Source organism: Prionailurus viverrinus, chromosome A1, assembly GCF_022837055.1.
Source record: "Prionailurus viverrinus isolate Anna chromosome A1, UM_Priviv_1.0, whole genome shotgun sequence".
NCBI classification, from domain to species: Eukaryota; Metazoa; Chordata; class Mammalia; order Carnivora; family Felidae; genus Prionailurus; species Prionailurus viverrinus.
In genome coordinates, this window is record NC_062561.1 from 209,267,378 (window position 1) to 209,283,237 (window position 15,860).

The 15,860-nt window shown below is 33.7% G+C and overlaps 1 protein-coding gene across 8 annotated transcripts in view; it reads left to right on the forward strand.

Moving 5' to 3' along the window:
- Nucleotides 1-15,860, forward strand: part of RICTOR (RPTOR independent companion of MTOR complex 2) — a 123,620-nt gene that overhangs the window by 47,933 nt on the left and 59,827 nt on the right. For all 8 annotated transcript variants that reach the window (XM_047855034.1, XM_047855050.1, XM_047855043.1 and 5 more), the window contains 3 exons: nt 5,872-5,936; nt 7,453-7,584; nt 13,566-13,629. In XM_047855034.1, coding sequence (XP_047710990.1) covers nt 5,872-5,936; nt 7,453-7,584; nt 13,566-13,629 — 261 coding nt within the window. The remainder of the gene's footprint in view (nt 1-5,871; nt 5,937-7,452; nt 7,585-13,565; nt 13,630-15,860) is intronic.

A 15,860-nucleotide genomic window follows, 5' to 3' on the forward strand; every position in this document is an offset into this window, starting at 1 on the left:
GTGATGGGAAGTGAAAGTATTTTTTTTTTTGATAATTAAAAATTCAGAAATCTTACCAGTGTCTTCTGTGATTTCTTATTCTTTTGTGAATTATTTACATATAGAAAGCTTAGTCTTTACTTGGGATAATTCTAATTCAAAAAGGATATTTTCATTTAAGACTAATTAAGAAGATCCTCTTCTATAATTCTGGAAACAAAAACATTAATTAACCACATTGAAAGCATCACCCTAACATTTATTACTATCTTTGGGAATTAGGCACTGAAAATGACAAATATGCTGTTTTGTTATAAATTGTTCTTTTTAGTTTTTACTTGTGATATTCCAGTTTCCAACTGAATGGACATTTTTCTCAGAAGTATGTCTTGCAGTTAAAAAAAAGGAAAAGAAAAAGAAGTGTTTCTTGCAGTTGAAATTTTTATCTTGCAGTGATACTAGATAGCAGAAAATGATAGTCCTTTCAAAATACTTTTCAAGTTGTGGTTTTTGGAGACCATAATAATAACTTTGAGAGGTTTTTTTTTTTTAATTTTTCATCAAAACTGCTAACTCTAACAGATGTTAGAGTTGATGGACAGTCATGTATTTTGTGTCTAAAAGGTGAGAAATTTGGGAATTGTGTTTCTCTGAATCTATAGTTTTCTACAAGGATACCTGGCAAGTGTGAAAAAGATAGTACAAAAGATGAGAACCAAGTGCATACTTAAGCTACTTAAGTACTCTGCCAACCCTTGACAAGACTTTGTTTACTTTATTTCTAGGATTTCAAAGTATTTTGTTAACATCCATTGCTACTGTAGCAGAAAAAAAATGGAATTACTGCCTTTTTAGGAATTGAGATAAACAAATCAGTTTAAGAAAGTAACATTTTTCCCATTTTAAAAACAATATTTTATATATGTTGATATAAACAACTTGTAAGCTTCATTTTTCTATTGTTTGAGTTGGAATATGTCCAAGGTTTAAGTGAGCATAATACTATGATAAGCAGTTGTTGTTTTTTTTTTTTTTTTTTAAATAATGTATGGTACCATACAGTGACAATGGTAGTAATCTCAAATACCTGGAAATCTCAAATACTAACTTATGTTTAATAGTGTTAAGTGTAGTTTTTATGTGTGTTTCAATCCTTTGAAATGGGCAGTTTTTATGTGTGTTTTTAGTTAGCTGTTTTGGAAAAAATAATAGTTAATTTCACTTACTTGTTTTACGCGTTTATGACCAGAATATAGTTCTCCAGACTTTTGAGTCATACCATTTTTGAGGCTGGAGATATGAAATAAAGATGGTAATATTCAGTTATTTCTTTATTTTTTATATCCAGTCTCCCCTCCTCCTTTGTCCCTGTGTGACTAATTTTAATACAAAATTGTAGTAACATTTTTCACAGTGGACTCTGGACCCCGACTGGCTTGGTCAGATTTCTGGCTTTACCACTTAATAGTTTTTTGGCCTTGGGAGGTCATATTACCTACTATCTTCAAGCCTCATTTGTCTTCATTTACAAAAATATTATTTTCTAGGGTTAACAAGATTAATAGTCAATAAATGTTATTTCTGATCCTATTCATGAATTCTTTATATAGTTAACCATCCCTAGGTTATGTAATACATATTCAATATATATTAACATTTCTAAAATACAGAAAAGCATAGAGAGGAAAATAAATTACCTATGATTGCATTTTCATTTTTGGTGTTAAAATATTAATGGTATAGACTTTTTAAATATGTATCTTTAAAAAAATACATCTTTTAGAATTTTTTCCATCTTACCAGGGTACATTATGCATGTTTTTCCTTTGTTTAAATATTATATAATATTAATAGGTTGTGTAAGTTTCCTCCTTTATGAACATTTTGTTTCCAGTTCTTTACCATTGTAAATAATGTCATGAGCCTCTTATGCTTGAACCACTTTACATTTTAGTTTGTTCATATAAATCACCAAAAGCAGATCCTGACCATAGTACATTTTTCCAATTTTTAAAAAATGTTCACTTATTTGTTTATTTTTTGAGAGAGTGAGCGTGCAGGAGAGAGCATGCAGGAGCAGGGGAGGGTCAGAGAGAGAGGGAGAAAGAGAATCCCAAACAGGCCATTAGGGCAGAGCCTGACATGAGCCCACAAACCTTGAGATCATGATCTGAGTGGAATTTGAGTTGTATTCTCAACCAACTGAGCCACCCAAGTGCCCTGCATTTTTCCAATTTATTTTACAAAATGTTTTCGGTTTATAATTTCAGTTTATCATGCCGACAATGTATTATCTTATTTGGAATAATCATGTTAAAAAGGAATTTCTTGCTAGTTTGGTAAACTTTGTTTCAAACGGCACTTTTCAGTGTATTTGGTTCAGAATTTAGGAAACAGGAAATACATCATGTTATTAAATTCTTTTTACTTTTTCTTGGCCTCTTCTCAATGATCTTTCCCCAACTTGTTTAGGCCTTTCACATTATAAGAGCCTGCTTATATTACTTTGCTATGTGAGACTAGAATGTTAAGGGCGGAATTATGTATTCCGAAAATTCATTCGTTGAAACCTTCACCCTCAGTACCTCAAAATGTTTATGCATTTGGAGATACGGCCCTTAAAGAGGCAGTTGAGGTAAAATTAGGTAATATGGGTGATCTCCAGTGCAATATGACCAGTGTCCTGATAAAACAAGGAGATTAGTACAAAGATATACACAGAGGAACAACCATATGAAGACAGAGAGAACCAAGGAGAGAGGACCTCAAAACAAAGAATCTGTCAAGATACACTGATGTTCTAGCCTCCAGAATCATGAGTAAATAAGTTTCTGTGTTTGAGCCACCTGGTCTGTGGTATTTGTTATAGCAGCCCTAGCAAACCAATACAAGCCCTTAACCTTTTGCTTATCATAGTTTTACAAATATTTTTGACTAATATGTCATTTAACTTTTAGGTATACAGTTGGCTTTTTAGAGATATATAAATTTTCCTCTCTTTTGTCTCAAAGCTTAGGAAATCTTACATTGTATTTTAAATCTATATCTATGTATAAAGATGTCCTCATCCTCCCATTTTTTAGTACTTTTAACATCGCAACAAAATGCAATAAAAATGACAAAATTTCATGCCGTTTGAAAGTCTGTAGCTTCTTTGTTCATCATATTTCAGAATTTTGAGGATTTTATAATATAAACATTTTGGTAAAGACCTGTGAACAAAAACTTTTCAGCTTGTTTTGCCTATTTGCTTATTTACACAGCATTTCCTTACCACACAAAGTGATCATTTGTGTAGTGTCCTTCCCTGCTGTGAAAATACTGCGTTATTTTATAGCTACTCTATTCCTATTCTCTTCCTTCTTCTATTTGGAACATTTCTTTTTTGCCCTTTTTTTTTTTCCTTCTAAAGAAGAAACTGGATAGGAAATTTTATAAGGAGCCTACCAATAAGATAGGATTAGCTTTTTATTTCTACAGTTTTGTGCCTTTTAAAATACTTTCTTGGGTCCATTCCTTTCACAGAGACCGATGTGATGGCCACCACTTTGGTTGGTTTATTCTGTATGGTTAAGATGTTCATAACTTCATACTGAGGAAGAATAATAGCACTTGGAATCCCTTCTGTTTCTTCAGTGTTAATTAAATGATCAATCTCTTGAATTCATTTCAGTTAGGCCCTCCAAATAACTTGAGAAACTTCTATGTAACTTTTAGGTAAAAGTCAGTTTTCAAAACTCAGACTAAAGTGGTATATACCATCCAGGTGGGAGGGAAGTAGTTAGTATTAGATCAGTGTTCTTAATGAAAACAAGGAAAGCCTGTTTGAAGGTATAGCAGGAAACTGCTCAGTCAAAAAGAAATATAGGAGCCAAAGCTTTGGAGAAGGGAGAAGCTTGTGGAGGTGAGTTTACTTCTCCAACAACTTTTGCCAGGAGATACTGGCTACTTTAGAGTGTGGGCAGAGAGCTAGGGACTCAGACCTTAGGCCCAGGACTACTCAGCAGAAAAAACAGCACAGACTTTTGGTGGAGACCTAGGGGCAATCTACTAGAAGGAGATTCTTGTCTCAGTACATTTGTTGGATCCTGGGACTGTCTGAGATGGGAAACCTAAAAATCTAAAGCAAAAGAATATTTGAAAATAAGGATGGAGCTTGTAGTTTTTTTGTAAGACAGAAATAGGTATGTCATCCTCTTGGGACTAATTCCCTCAACAATAAATAAGTTTCAGTTGAAACTTAGGTTTCATTTGAAAATAGGTTTCAGTTAAAACCTGGGGAGTGGGGAGGAAAAGGGAAAACCAGAGGTAGATTGAAACTTAACAGAGCAGCAACTTTTCTGTACTTAGTTTTGTCCAGTGACCTAACGAAGAGGATAAACCCTCTGTGGAGAAAGATATTATCAGGAGTCTGTTTTTATATACAAAGTTTTTATATACAAAGATTACAGAGTATACCAAGAGACAGGACTGCATGACTACAATGAAAGGAAGAACATAGTAGAAACGGATCTACAGGCAGTCTACATCATTCACATACATTTATATAATAACCACTTCAAATATTTCAATTATTATTTACATGTCAAGGAAATAGAGGAAATATGGAGAGAATAGGTGAAAATAAAGATTTTTTTTTTTATTATTGATATGTGTAAAGTTAGATGAAGATTCAAGAATGGTAAAACAGTGTCTAAAAATCAAGAACTCAATAGACGGGTGTGGTAGAAGATTAGCCAGATCAGAAGATAGATAAATAGAAAATATCTAGCCAAAGTACTGAGATAAGAGAATGGAGAAAATAGAAAACAGGTTTTAGAGATTTGCAGTACACACCAAAAGATCTGACATTTGAATTACCAGAAAGAGAAGAGAGGGAATTGGGCAATAAGTAATTTTGAAGAGATCATGTACAAAATTTTCTAAAACTAATTAAAATATATCAAACCAGAGATTTGGGAATTTCTGTTTTCCTAAGCAGGGTAGATACAGGGAAAACCACACCTGAACACTAAGATTGCTGAAAAACAAAGAGAAAAAAAATCTTCAAAAGAGCCAATAGTAAGACTGATAACAGACTTTTCAATAGGGATAATAGAAACCATCTTGAAGCTTTTAAGAAAATAGCAGCTAACCCATAAATCTGTAAATCCAGGAAGATAATCCTCCAAAAAATAAAGTAAAAAAAAAAATTTCCATGTAAACAAAAGTTTAAAGAATCTGTTACCAGCAACCTTGGCTAAAAATTAAGTAAATAAAAACACCCAATAAAACAAGTCAACAACAAACTGAGGATTCTTTAGACAGAAGGAAGAATATCCTGTTAAGCTAACACTGAGATGAAGAATAATAGAAAAGGCGAAATTGTTGGCAAATATAAATTGATATTGACTAAATATTAACTGAAAGTAAAAATAACCGTAATGTGTTATGGGGCTTGAAACATCGGTAGAAAAAACAACAGTAAAGTGAAAGGTGAGGGTAGTAAATGAAGTTCAAGTGTTTTAAGAGTCTAGCATTGTTGAGGACATGGTAAAGTAATAATATCTGTTAGACTGTTACTAGTTAACAATGCACATTGTAATCTCAATGGTAACCATCAAAAGATAGTTTTAAAACTGTAAACTTACTGAGGGGGGATAAAGAATAATAAGGCATTATTGGTTGATTCAAATGAAAACAAAAAGGAGGGTTAAAGAAACCTAAAACTGGCAGGTCAAATAAAAACACAGTAATGCAGTAGAAATAAATATGCATACTTGAACAGTAATAAAATCATATATTTTCTGATATTTGTTGGAGATAAATACTATATTTTTCAGTCTAAAAGGGAATGTATACATAAATAGACAAAAATACATAACACATTCACATACTTTTGTTTTCTGACAGCTTCTTTGTGATATTGGCCATAGTGAAGAAAAATTGGGTTTTAACTATGAGGATATCATAATTTGGTAAGTATAGTTTAGTTCTCTCCTTCACCTCTCTGGATTTTAGTAATTTCAATTTTACTAATTCTAAACCAAAAAGATAGTGTGACACCTTATATTTAATTTTGTGGAAACAGTTGTTTGAACATTAGAAAAATTTATGATCTCCAGTACTTAAAAAAAATTTTTTTTTAACTTTTATTCATTTTTGAGAGACAGAAAGAGACAGAGCATGAGCGGGAAAGGGGCAGGGAGAGGGAGACACAGAATCTGAAACAGGCTCCAGGCTCTGAGCTGTCAGCGCAGAGCCCAGTGCGGGGCTCGAACTCACAAACTGAGATCATGACCTGAGCCAAAGTCGGAGGGCTCAACCGACTGAGCCACCCAGGTGCCCCGGATCTCCAGTACTTTTTAATTGTTATCCTGTTGTTCTTACTGATACTTTTTAATTATCAAATGTAATTAATCAAAGCTAATGATGGAAAATACATGGATTTCTACTATTTAAGCTCCTAAATTAAATCTGAAATTCATAGAACAAGAGCTCTTAATTATTCCTAAGAACAAGAAGAACCTGTACAGTTATCTGTAGACCTCCCTTAAGATAGAGTGTGCTGATGGTAGACTTTATTTTCTCAAGCCCACCAACAGAGACATAATGTTATAATCTCAAGAGCCATCTTTTTGGTGTGCTTAGGAATTAAAACATATATAGTCTGTGCCTACTGCCATAAAGTATTTATTGGTTTAAACCAGTGATTCTTTTTTTTTTAAGTTTATTTATTTGCTTCGAGAGAGAAAGACAGTGAGTGCACACATGCATGAGCGGGGGAGGGGCAGAGAGGAGGAGAAACAGAATCCCAGGTAGGCTCAGCACCATCAGCACAGAGCCAGTGTGCTGCATGAGCTCACAAACTGTGAGATCGTGACCTGAGCCAAGATCAAGAGTCAGATGCGTAACCAACTCTGCCACCCAGGTACCCCTAAGCCAATGATTCCTTGAGAGGGGTGGAACCAGGTAGGCAGAGAGGAATAATTGTAGAGGTGTATGTGATATACCTTGAAAAAAGCATATTTAATTTCCCATTGCTTATATAAAACTACAGAAAGTAGGACAAAATAACATTTTCTTGATTTTTTTTTTTTAATTTTTTTTTTCAACGTTTATTTATTTTTGGGACAGAGAGAGACAGAGCATGAACGGGGGAGGGGCAGAGAGAGAGGGAGACACAGAATCGGAAACAGGCTCCAGGCTCTGAGCCATCAGCCCAGAGCCCGACGCGGGGCTCGAACTCACGGACTGCGAGATCGTGACCTGGCTGAAGTCGGACGCCTAACCGACTGCGCCACCCAGGCGCCCCCTGATTTTTAAGAATATACCAAGCAGCACAGATTACTGAAGTTCCATATTACAGTGAATGATTTTTATATATGTAAAATGACTAGTAGTTTTGCTTATTTCAAATTAAGGAAGAATTTGGTACCATAGTTTTATGTGTATTTGAAACTCATGCAGCAAAACTTTTTTGTTTTCCTGCAGTTTGCGGTTAGCTTTATTGAATGAAGCAAAAGAAGTGCGGGCAGCAGGGCTGCGAGCTCTTCGATATCTCATCCAAGACTCCAGTATTCTGCAGAAGGTGCTAAAATTGAAAGTGGACTATTTAATAGCAAGGTAATTTTACGAGAGCTGTGTGTTTTTCTTTTTTTAATTATGTATGAAGTTTTAACATGCATATCATGAAGTGTACAGATTTTTAGTGTAAAACCTGATAATTTTTATAAATATATACAAACTAGTACCCCATTATCCTAAATAAGAGAATTATTTTCAGCATCCCAGTCAAGTTCCCTTTGTCTGCAACCAATACTAAACATTTTTCTGCTTTTTCTCATTGTAAACCAGTTTTCCCTGTTCTTGAGCATCATATATTGGAAAATTACATAGTTACTCTTTTCTTTCCTCAGTGTTACTTGTGAGATTTATCCAGGTTGGTTTTTATTTTAAAGGCTGTGTAATATTTCATGTTATGAATAGACTGTAGTTCATTTTTTCCATTCTATTGGTGATTTTCTGGGTTGTTACCAGTATTTGGCTACTTTGGGTAAAGCTGCCCTGAATATTTTTTTTTTTCTTTTTTGTTTGTTTTGTTTTTGAGAGAGAGAGAAAGCACATGCTTGCACGGGGGAGAGGCAGAGAGAGGGAGAGAGAGAATCCCAAACAGGTTCCGCAGGCTCCATGCTGTCAGCCCAGAGCCCCATGCAGGGCTTGATCCCAGGAACCGTGAGATCGGGACCTGAGGTGAAATCAAGAGTTGGGCATGTAACCTATTGAGCGCCTGAACATTCTTATAGGTGGACATATGCACTACTTTCTCTTAGGTATGTGTAGGAACTGCTGGATCATAGGTTTATGTCTAGTTAGCTTTCCTAAATACTGCCATTTTTCCATAGTGATTGTACTAATTTATATTCCTACCAATGATGTTGGAAAGTTCCAGTCTCTCAACATTTTCATCAGCACTTGCTTTTGGTTTTTACTTCTAGACTTTCTGCTGTAGAGTTCATTTTGAGTTTCCTTGTGGGTTTTGTTTTTTGGGGTTTTTTGTTTGTTTGTTTGTTTGTTTGTTTTTTTAGTTTATTTAGTTTTTTAGAGAGAAAGGCTGTCAGTGCAAAGCCTGATACAGAGCTCAAACTCCTGAACCATGAGATCATGACCTGAGCTGAAATCAAGAGTCAGACGCTTAACTAACTGAGCCACCCAGGCGCCCCAAATTTCCTTGTGGTTTTAGTTTGCATTTCCCTAATGAGGAATGATGTTAAGCACCTTTCATTTGTTTGTTGGCTATTTGGACATCCTTGTCTTTTGCTCATTTGTATATTGAATTGTCTGTCTGTCTCATTATATAGGAGTTCTTGATGTTCTGGATATGATTCCTTTCAGCAGGAGTATGTATTGACAGTATCTTCTCCAAGTCCGTCTGTTTTGCCTTTTGTCTCTTCCTAAATAATAGAATCTGACTTTATAGTTAATGTTCTTGTACTCTTAGAAGATACTATGCTATGTTTTCCCCAAAAGGTTTTATTCCTTTGTATGTTTAATTAGGCGTCAGGTCATGATTCATTTTTATGGATATGCAGTACATTTTAGCAGCATTTATTAAAGAGATTTTCTTCTCTTGTCTAGAGTAGTGACACTTCTGTTGTAAACCAGATAACTGATAGTTACGGATCTGTTTTTACATTGCCTAGTCTCTTTAGTCTGTCTGTTCTTGCCCCTGTTTCTCACTGTTTTAATGACTGCAGCTTGATATGTGTTAATATCTGTTGGTGTAAGTCCTCCAACTTTTCTTCAAGACTGTGTTGGCTATTTTATGTCCTGTATTTTCATATAAATTTTAGAACCAACTTGTCCATTTCCTTAAAACATTCTAGGATTTTAGTGGTAATTGCACTGAAGTTTTAGATTAATTTGGGGTGAATTGATATCTTAATATTGCATACTCTAAACTTTCATTTACTTGGAACTGTAATGTCTCTCAACAGTATTTTGTAGTTTTCTGTGCAGAGGTCTTGCACATATTTGTTATGTTTATTCTAAGGTACTTTTTAATGATAGTGTTAATGTAAGTTAAATTTTTTCTTTCTCATATTTTTTGCTGCTAATATATGAAAAATAATTGTGAGTTTTTGGGTTTTGGTTTGGATAGTCAACTTTTTTTTTTTTTTTTTAATTTTTTTTTTTCAATGTTTATTTATTTTTGGGACAGAGAGAGACAGAGCATGAACGGGGGAGGGGCAGAGAGAGAGGGAGACACAGAATCGGAAACTGGCTCCAGGCTCTGAGCCATCAGCCCAGAGCCCGACGCGGGGCTCGAACTCACGGACCGCGAGATCGTGACCTGGCTGAAGTCGGACGCTTAACCGACTGCGCCACCCAGGCGCCCCTGGATAGTCAACTTTATTTAGTGATCTTGCTAGATTCAGTTTTTCAATTCTAATTGTTGTCAAAATTATCTTACAGTTTCTATGTACGTAATCATTAATTGCAAATGGTGACTGTTTTATTTCTCCCTTTCTAAGTTTAGTATCTTTCTTTTTCTTGCCTAATTGCACTGACTAGAAATAGTGACAATGGACAACTTTATTTTGCTTCTGAACTCAGGTTGAAAGTATTCAGTATTTTGCCATTATTTGTGATACTTGCTGTAGGCTTTTCATGGACTTTTATATTCCTTGTTTGCATTCCTGAAGTAAACACCACATGTTCGTTGTGTGTTTTGTCCCTTTTAAATATTAACTGAATTTGGTTTGATAATATTTTGTGGAAGATTTTTGTAGTTAAGTTCATGAATGGTATTGGCTTATATTTTTCCATTCTTCTAATGTCTTGGTTTAGTTTTGGAACCAAGAAGTTGTTTTTTGTTTTTTGCTTTGTAAAACAACTAGGGAAGTGTTGCCCTATTTTTATGTTCCCTAGAAGACTTTATGTAAGATAGATACTGTTATTGTTGTTGGTTTTTTTCCCCCAGAATTTACCAGTGAATCTAGGCAGAGGGTTTTCTTTAAGTAGTTTTAAGATTACGGATTCAATTGCTTTAACACTTACAGTACTATTCAGATTTTCTCCTCCTTTTGCCAATCATTTATATATTTTGAACCATTCATATTTAGAATTGTTAAACCTTCACATTGGGCTAATACTTCTATAGTTATGAAATGTCCCTCTTTATTCCTAGGAGTACATCTTTTATGAGGGTTCATGTTACCTCATAGTAATATGGCTATCCTCACTTTGATTTAGGGTTTGCAAGATACATCATTTACCATCCTTTTACTTTCTGTTATTTTTGTCTTTACATTTAAATTTTCTCACCTGTAAACACCGTATAGGTTTTTTGTTTGTTTTTAAATCTAGTTTGATTGTCTTATCTTTGTCTTCTAATTGGAACATCTAGACTGTCTAGTGTATTTTAATATGCATGGTCTGTGTACTTTATGCAATGTAATTATATAAATATATATATTTATTTATTTATGCGTTTTTCTTGGTGTTAATTTTCTCATACATTTGAGTTTGTTTGCTATGTTGAGTTTGTCACACTGGTTTTTGTTTTTGTGTTCCTCCTTTTTGTTTCTTTTGCGATAGCGCACAATTTCTTTTCCTCTTCTACTAATATCTTGGTTATAAAGTCTTCGCTTAGCAGTTGCCCTAGAGATTACAACTCATATCCTTGATATTCAGGTTTAGCGTTTTATTACAACCAGAACAGTGCAGGAAACCTCTAATGGTTTATATCATCTCCCTTCTGCTCTTTGTATTACTGTTATAGTTTTTATTCCTACATATATTTGTAACCCTACAAAACCCTACTGTTTTAAACTGGAACTGTTGAGCTTTACCTACATTATTTACTCATTCTGATGTCATTTTTTCTTGTATTTGCACATTTTCATTCATCTTGCATCACTTCCTGTTTGATGAATTTCCTTTACTGTTTCTTGTAATGCAGGTCTTCTTGAGATGAATTCTCTCTCATCTTTTATTTGTCTGTAAATGTTTCTCTTTTTGCCTTCATATTTGAAGGCTATTTTTGTGACTGGTTCCTCTTTTCAATACTTTAAATAAGTTACTGTCTTCTGGATTTTTTTTTTAACTTGAACAGTAAGTAGTCTCTTGTTGATATTTTGTAAGTGATACATCTTTTTCTCTGGCTATTTAAAAGGTTTTCTTCTCTTCTGTTCTTTCTTCTCCCATATCTGGGAGAAGTGTTGGATCTGTTCACTGTGCCACAGGTTTCTGATGTCCTTACTGTATTTTCAGCTTCTGTTGTAAATCTCTGTGCTTTAGTGTGGTTACTTTCTACTCACCTGTTTTGTTTGTTTGTTTGTTTTTTAACTCTGTCCTGCTAGTAAATCAGTCACTTGAATTTTTAATTTCTGTTACTGTATTTCTATGATTTGTTTTACTCTTATTTAAAGATTCTAGGTCGCTGCTTTATTTCTCCATGTTTCCTTCTATTTACTTTGACCATATTTATCATAGGCATCTATAGCCTTCTTAGGACAACAACAATATGTGAATCACCAGTGTTCTATTTTGGTTGTAATTTTCTTTTCTTGGATTTTGGTGACTTGGCCTTTTGTTTTGTTTTAAAGCATACTTCATATTATTATATGATTGAATGTAAAAATTATGTATTCAGGATATCTGCCTTTGGATCATGCTGTTTTCCTCTTAAGACACTTGAGCTTTATTCTAGAATGTTGGCTTATCACACTGATTTTGTTAAAGTTTACTTTTAGCTTTGCCTTTGCTCTATGGAGTGGCTATATTTGGGATCTCAAGTAATAGTTGTAGATGTTTAGCAGAACCTCTTCACCTTGACCAGCCTTGAGTCCTACTATCTATTGTAGAGTATTATGCACCTGCTGAAATTTCTGCTTAATTCCTTAGCTTTGCAGCAGTAGCTTTTTGTTTGGTTTCTTGGATTTTTACCCTGCTTCCGCACAACATAGGAATTGATAGGTGCCTTGGAGAGGAGGTTGCATGAAGATTTGCATTCACTTTCCTATGTTTTCTTTCCTCTGGGATTTTTCCCCTTAAGTCACAGCCACATTGGCTGAACCAAAGTTCAACCTGTCACTCCAGTGTTGCAAGACTTTTGTTTTCTGCTAGGACTCTATTTCCCTAAAAGTGGGGATTGACACGTGCCTCTCGGGACAAAGCCTGGTTGGATGTGGAGCTTGTCCATCTCTTTTCAGAGATTATCATCCATTGCCCTTTTAACAGTTTAAAAGTATTTTAAAATACTTTTTTAAGGAAGTATTTTACTTAATCTTTATAGTTGTTTTTGGCTGGAGGGTTGGTGTGATTCAGCTACTTTGTTGTGGCCAGAAATGAGATTCTGTGTTTATTTACTTTTTAATAAAATTGCCTTAGATTTAATTGTATTCAGATAGAAGAAATGCTTTTTCAGTAGCAAACTATCTATATGTATTGATTAGAATAGTGAACTACCTAAACGTAAATAAAAATGAGTTATTCTGCTACATAAACCAATGACTCTTAAGAAATTGAGTAATTTAATAAATTTTACAGAGAAATGTTAGATAAGTGATATCTGATTGAGCATTAAGTTTTGAAGTGCACTTAGATATTAAATTATATTTGGAAAAATAGAATTCCTGTGGCTAGTATGTGACTTTTAACTTAGTCATAATATATAAAATGTAGGCTCTGGTTAAAAATCACATTTAAACTAAAACATAAGCTGGAAAAGTTTTTCCTTCACAGTTTTTATAAAATTGTGAATTTTATCAAAGGTAGATGAATAATCTTTTCAGTAGATTTCTGATACTTAGCTTTTTTATAAGTTCATTATTTCTCTATTGATGTACATAATTCTGTAAATTATTTACTATATTCTTCTTTTCTGGAGTTTTAAATGAAGTAGTTTTGAAATGCTCTATTATAACAAATATCACTAGAGAGATGTAAGTTAACTAAATATCTGCTGGTATTGAAAAATCACATGTGTTAAAATTTAAAATACCATATAACATTATGAAGATGGGTCTGATCTGGTGGTATTATACAAAAAACTGTTTACTAAGATTTTTTATCAATAATTAAATATTTTGTGTATTATTTAGGTGCATTGACATACAGCAGAGCAACGAGGTAGAGAGGACACAAGCACTTCGATTAGTCAGAAAGGTATGCTCTATGTCTGAGAGAAAAGGCAGAGTTTTGGTTTTCATGCTAAATATTTTACATTTTTAGATTTAGACTGTTTTATGAAATCTTTCTAGAAAAAAGGCTAAATTCTCATTAAACATTTTTGCTTGGTTAAACTTATATGAGGTAAATAGGCCTATTAAACCTAGAGGTAAGCATAAATATTTTGTGTGATTATGTGATCGGGTACAGCTAGCACAGTATTTTTTGATAAAATGTTCATTGTAAAGAATACATCAGTCCCCCCTTATTTGCAGTTTTGATTACCCGAGGTCAAGCTTGGTTTGCCTTCTGCCATATGGTCAGGAGGTCTGTGGTAGCCTAATGTTATGTCACAGTACCTAGAGCATCACCTCACACACGTCCTCACATAGGCATTTTATCATCTTACATCACCACAAGAAGGGGGAGTACAGTCCAATAAGATATTTTGAGAGAGAGACCACAGTCATAAATTTTATTACAATATATTGTTATAATTGTTCTATTTTATTGCTAGTTATTGTTGCTAATCTCTTGTGCCTAATTTATGATTTAAACTTCATCATAGTATGTAGGTACAGTAAAAAACAGTATACTTGACCCTTGAACAACACGGGTTTAAGCTTCGTGGGTTCACACACACACACACACACACACACACACACACAGACAATATATGTATACATATGGATTTTTTCGATAAATACAGTACAGAACTATAAATGCATTATCTTTTCCTTATGATTTTCTTAACAGTGTCTTTGCTCTAGCTTATGTTATTGTAAGAACACAGTATATAATACATATAACATACAAAATATGTGTTGACTGACTATGTAAGACTTCCAGTCAAAAGTAGGCTTTTAGTATAGTTTACTTATAAAATTCAGTACCATCTGTGGTTTCAGTCATCCCCTGGGGGTCTTGGAACATATCCCCCATGGATAAGGGGGTAGGGAGGAACTACTGTATTTCTTCCTGTAATAGACATGTAAATGAAATTACTGCTTTGATATGTTATTGGAGAAAGAGAATTACTTGTTCCCCACTCTGATTTTTGTTACTTGTATGCTTAGAATTAATACCATTTAAATGCATGTCACAACTAGTTACAAGCTGGTTGTTTTGGAGATGAATTTGGATACAATCCATAGGCAGTTACAATAAGCAGTTCAGACCATGTTACAGGATAAAAGGTCAAAATCTAAATTCTGCAATAATGTTAAGGATAATCTGTAACACTTCTAATAAAAGGTTTTCAAGGAATTTTTATTGTTATTTAATGTGATACCCTAATGGCAGAAGAACACCGTGAACTAAGAGTTTTAACTTGGTTAGAAATCAGCTTATGTAAGAATTTTTCATGTTTCATCCTAGGTACTATGTTTTATCCTAAACATTTATGAGACTCATGCAGTATATAGTTGTTTTAATGTAAAAACATCTAAAATTATTTCAGTTATTTTTAAAACATTAAAAATTTTAACCCTTCTCCTCTTTACCCACCTTTGAATTCAGTGCAACATAGAATTTGTACATTAACTAGATCTCCTCTTTCTCCTTTTTCTTCCAATTGTCCAGCTTGTAGTTAGTAATGGTACCCACAGGTGAGCATAGTAAGGAAGAAGTAAATGGATGAGTGTCTTAAAAAAAATTCACAATTCTAGTAAGAGTGATATTGAAGATAGATTACAATATTTTTGTTACAGGTGAACTATTGCATTGGGACTGTGATTTGACTCTTCAAATTTAAATTTAAAAATTAGATGTATGGATTTTACTTACTCATACAGTCTCTCCTTCTGCCATGATTTTGAGAATTCAAGAAAACCAAATTTGTTTCTGAAGAACAAAAATAACTTTGGTTATTTGAGTTGATATATGTCAATATTTGTCATACTAGGAATTATGCATGAGCAATTAAAATATATATTAGCATATTAAAAACGAGAAGCCCATCACATATAAACATTTTTATAAAAATAACCATATTTTCCAAAAAGAAACTTAGTGAACACAGTGGCATTACTTGAGATCTTTGAAAATCTCTTAAATGTTTGTCTTGCTAGAAGGTAGTAGCTAGATTGTCATATTTGCCTCTGCACTCAATCTGTTGTGATTTCACATTCTATGGAGCCTCTGGAAGCTTCAGTATATACTTGTGAGAGATGGAGAGTAAAAAAGACAAATAAGGTCTTTGTATTATTATGAAAATAGTTTTAACTTCA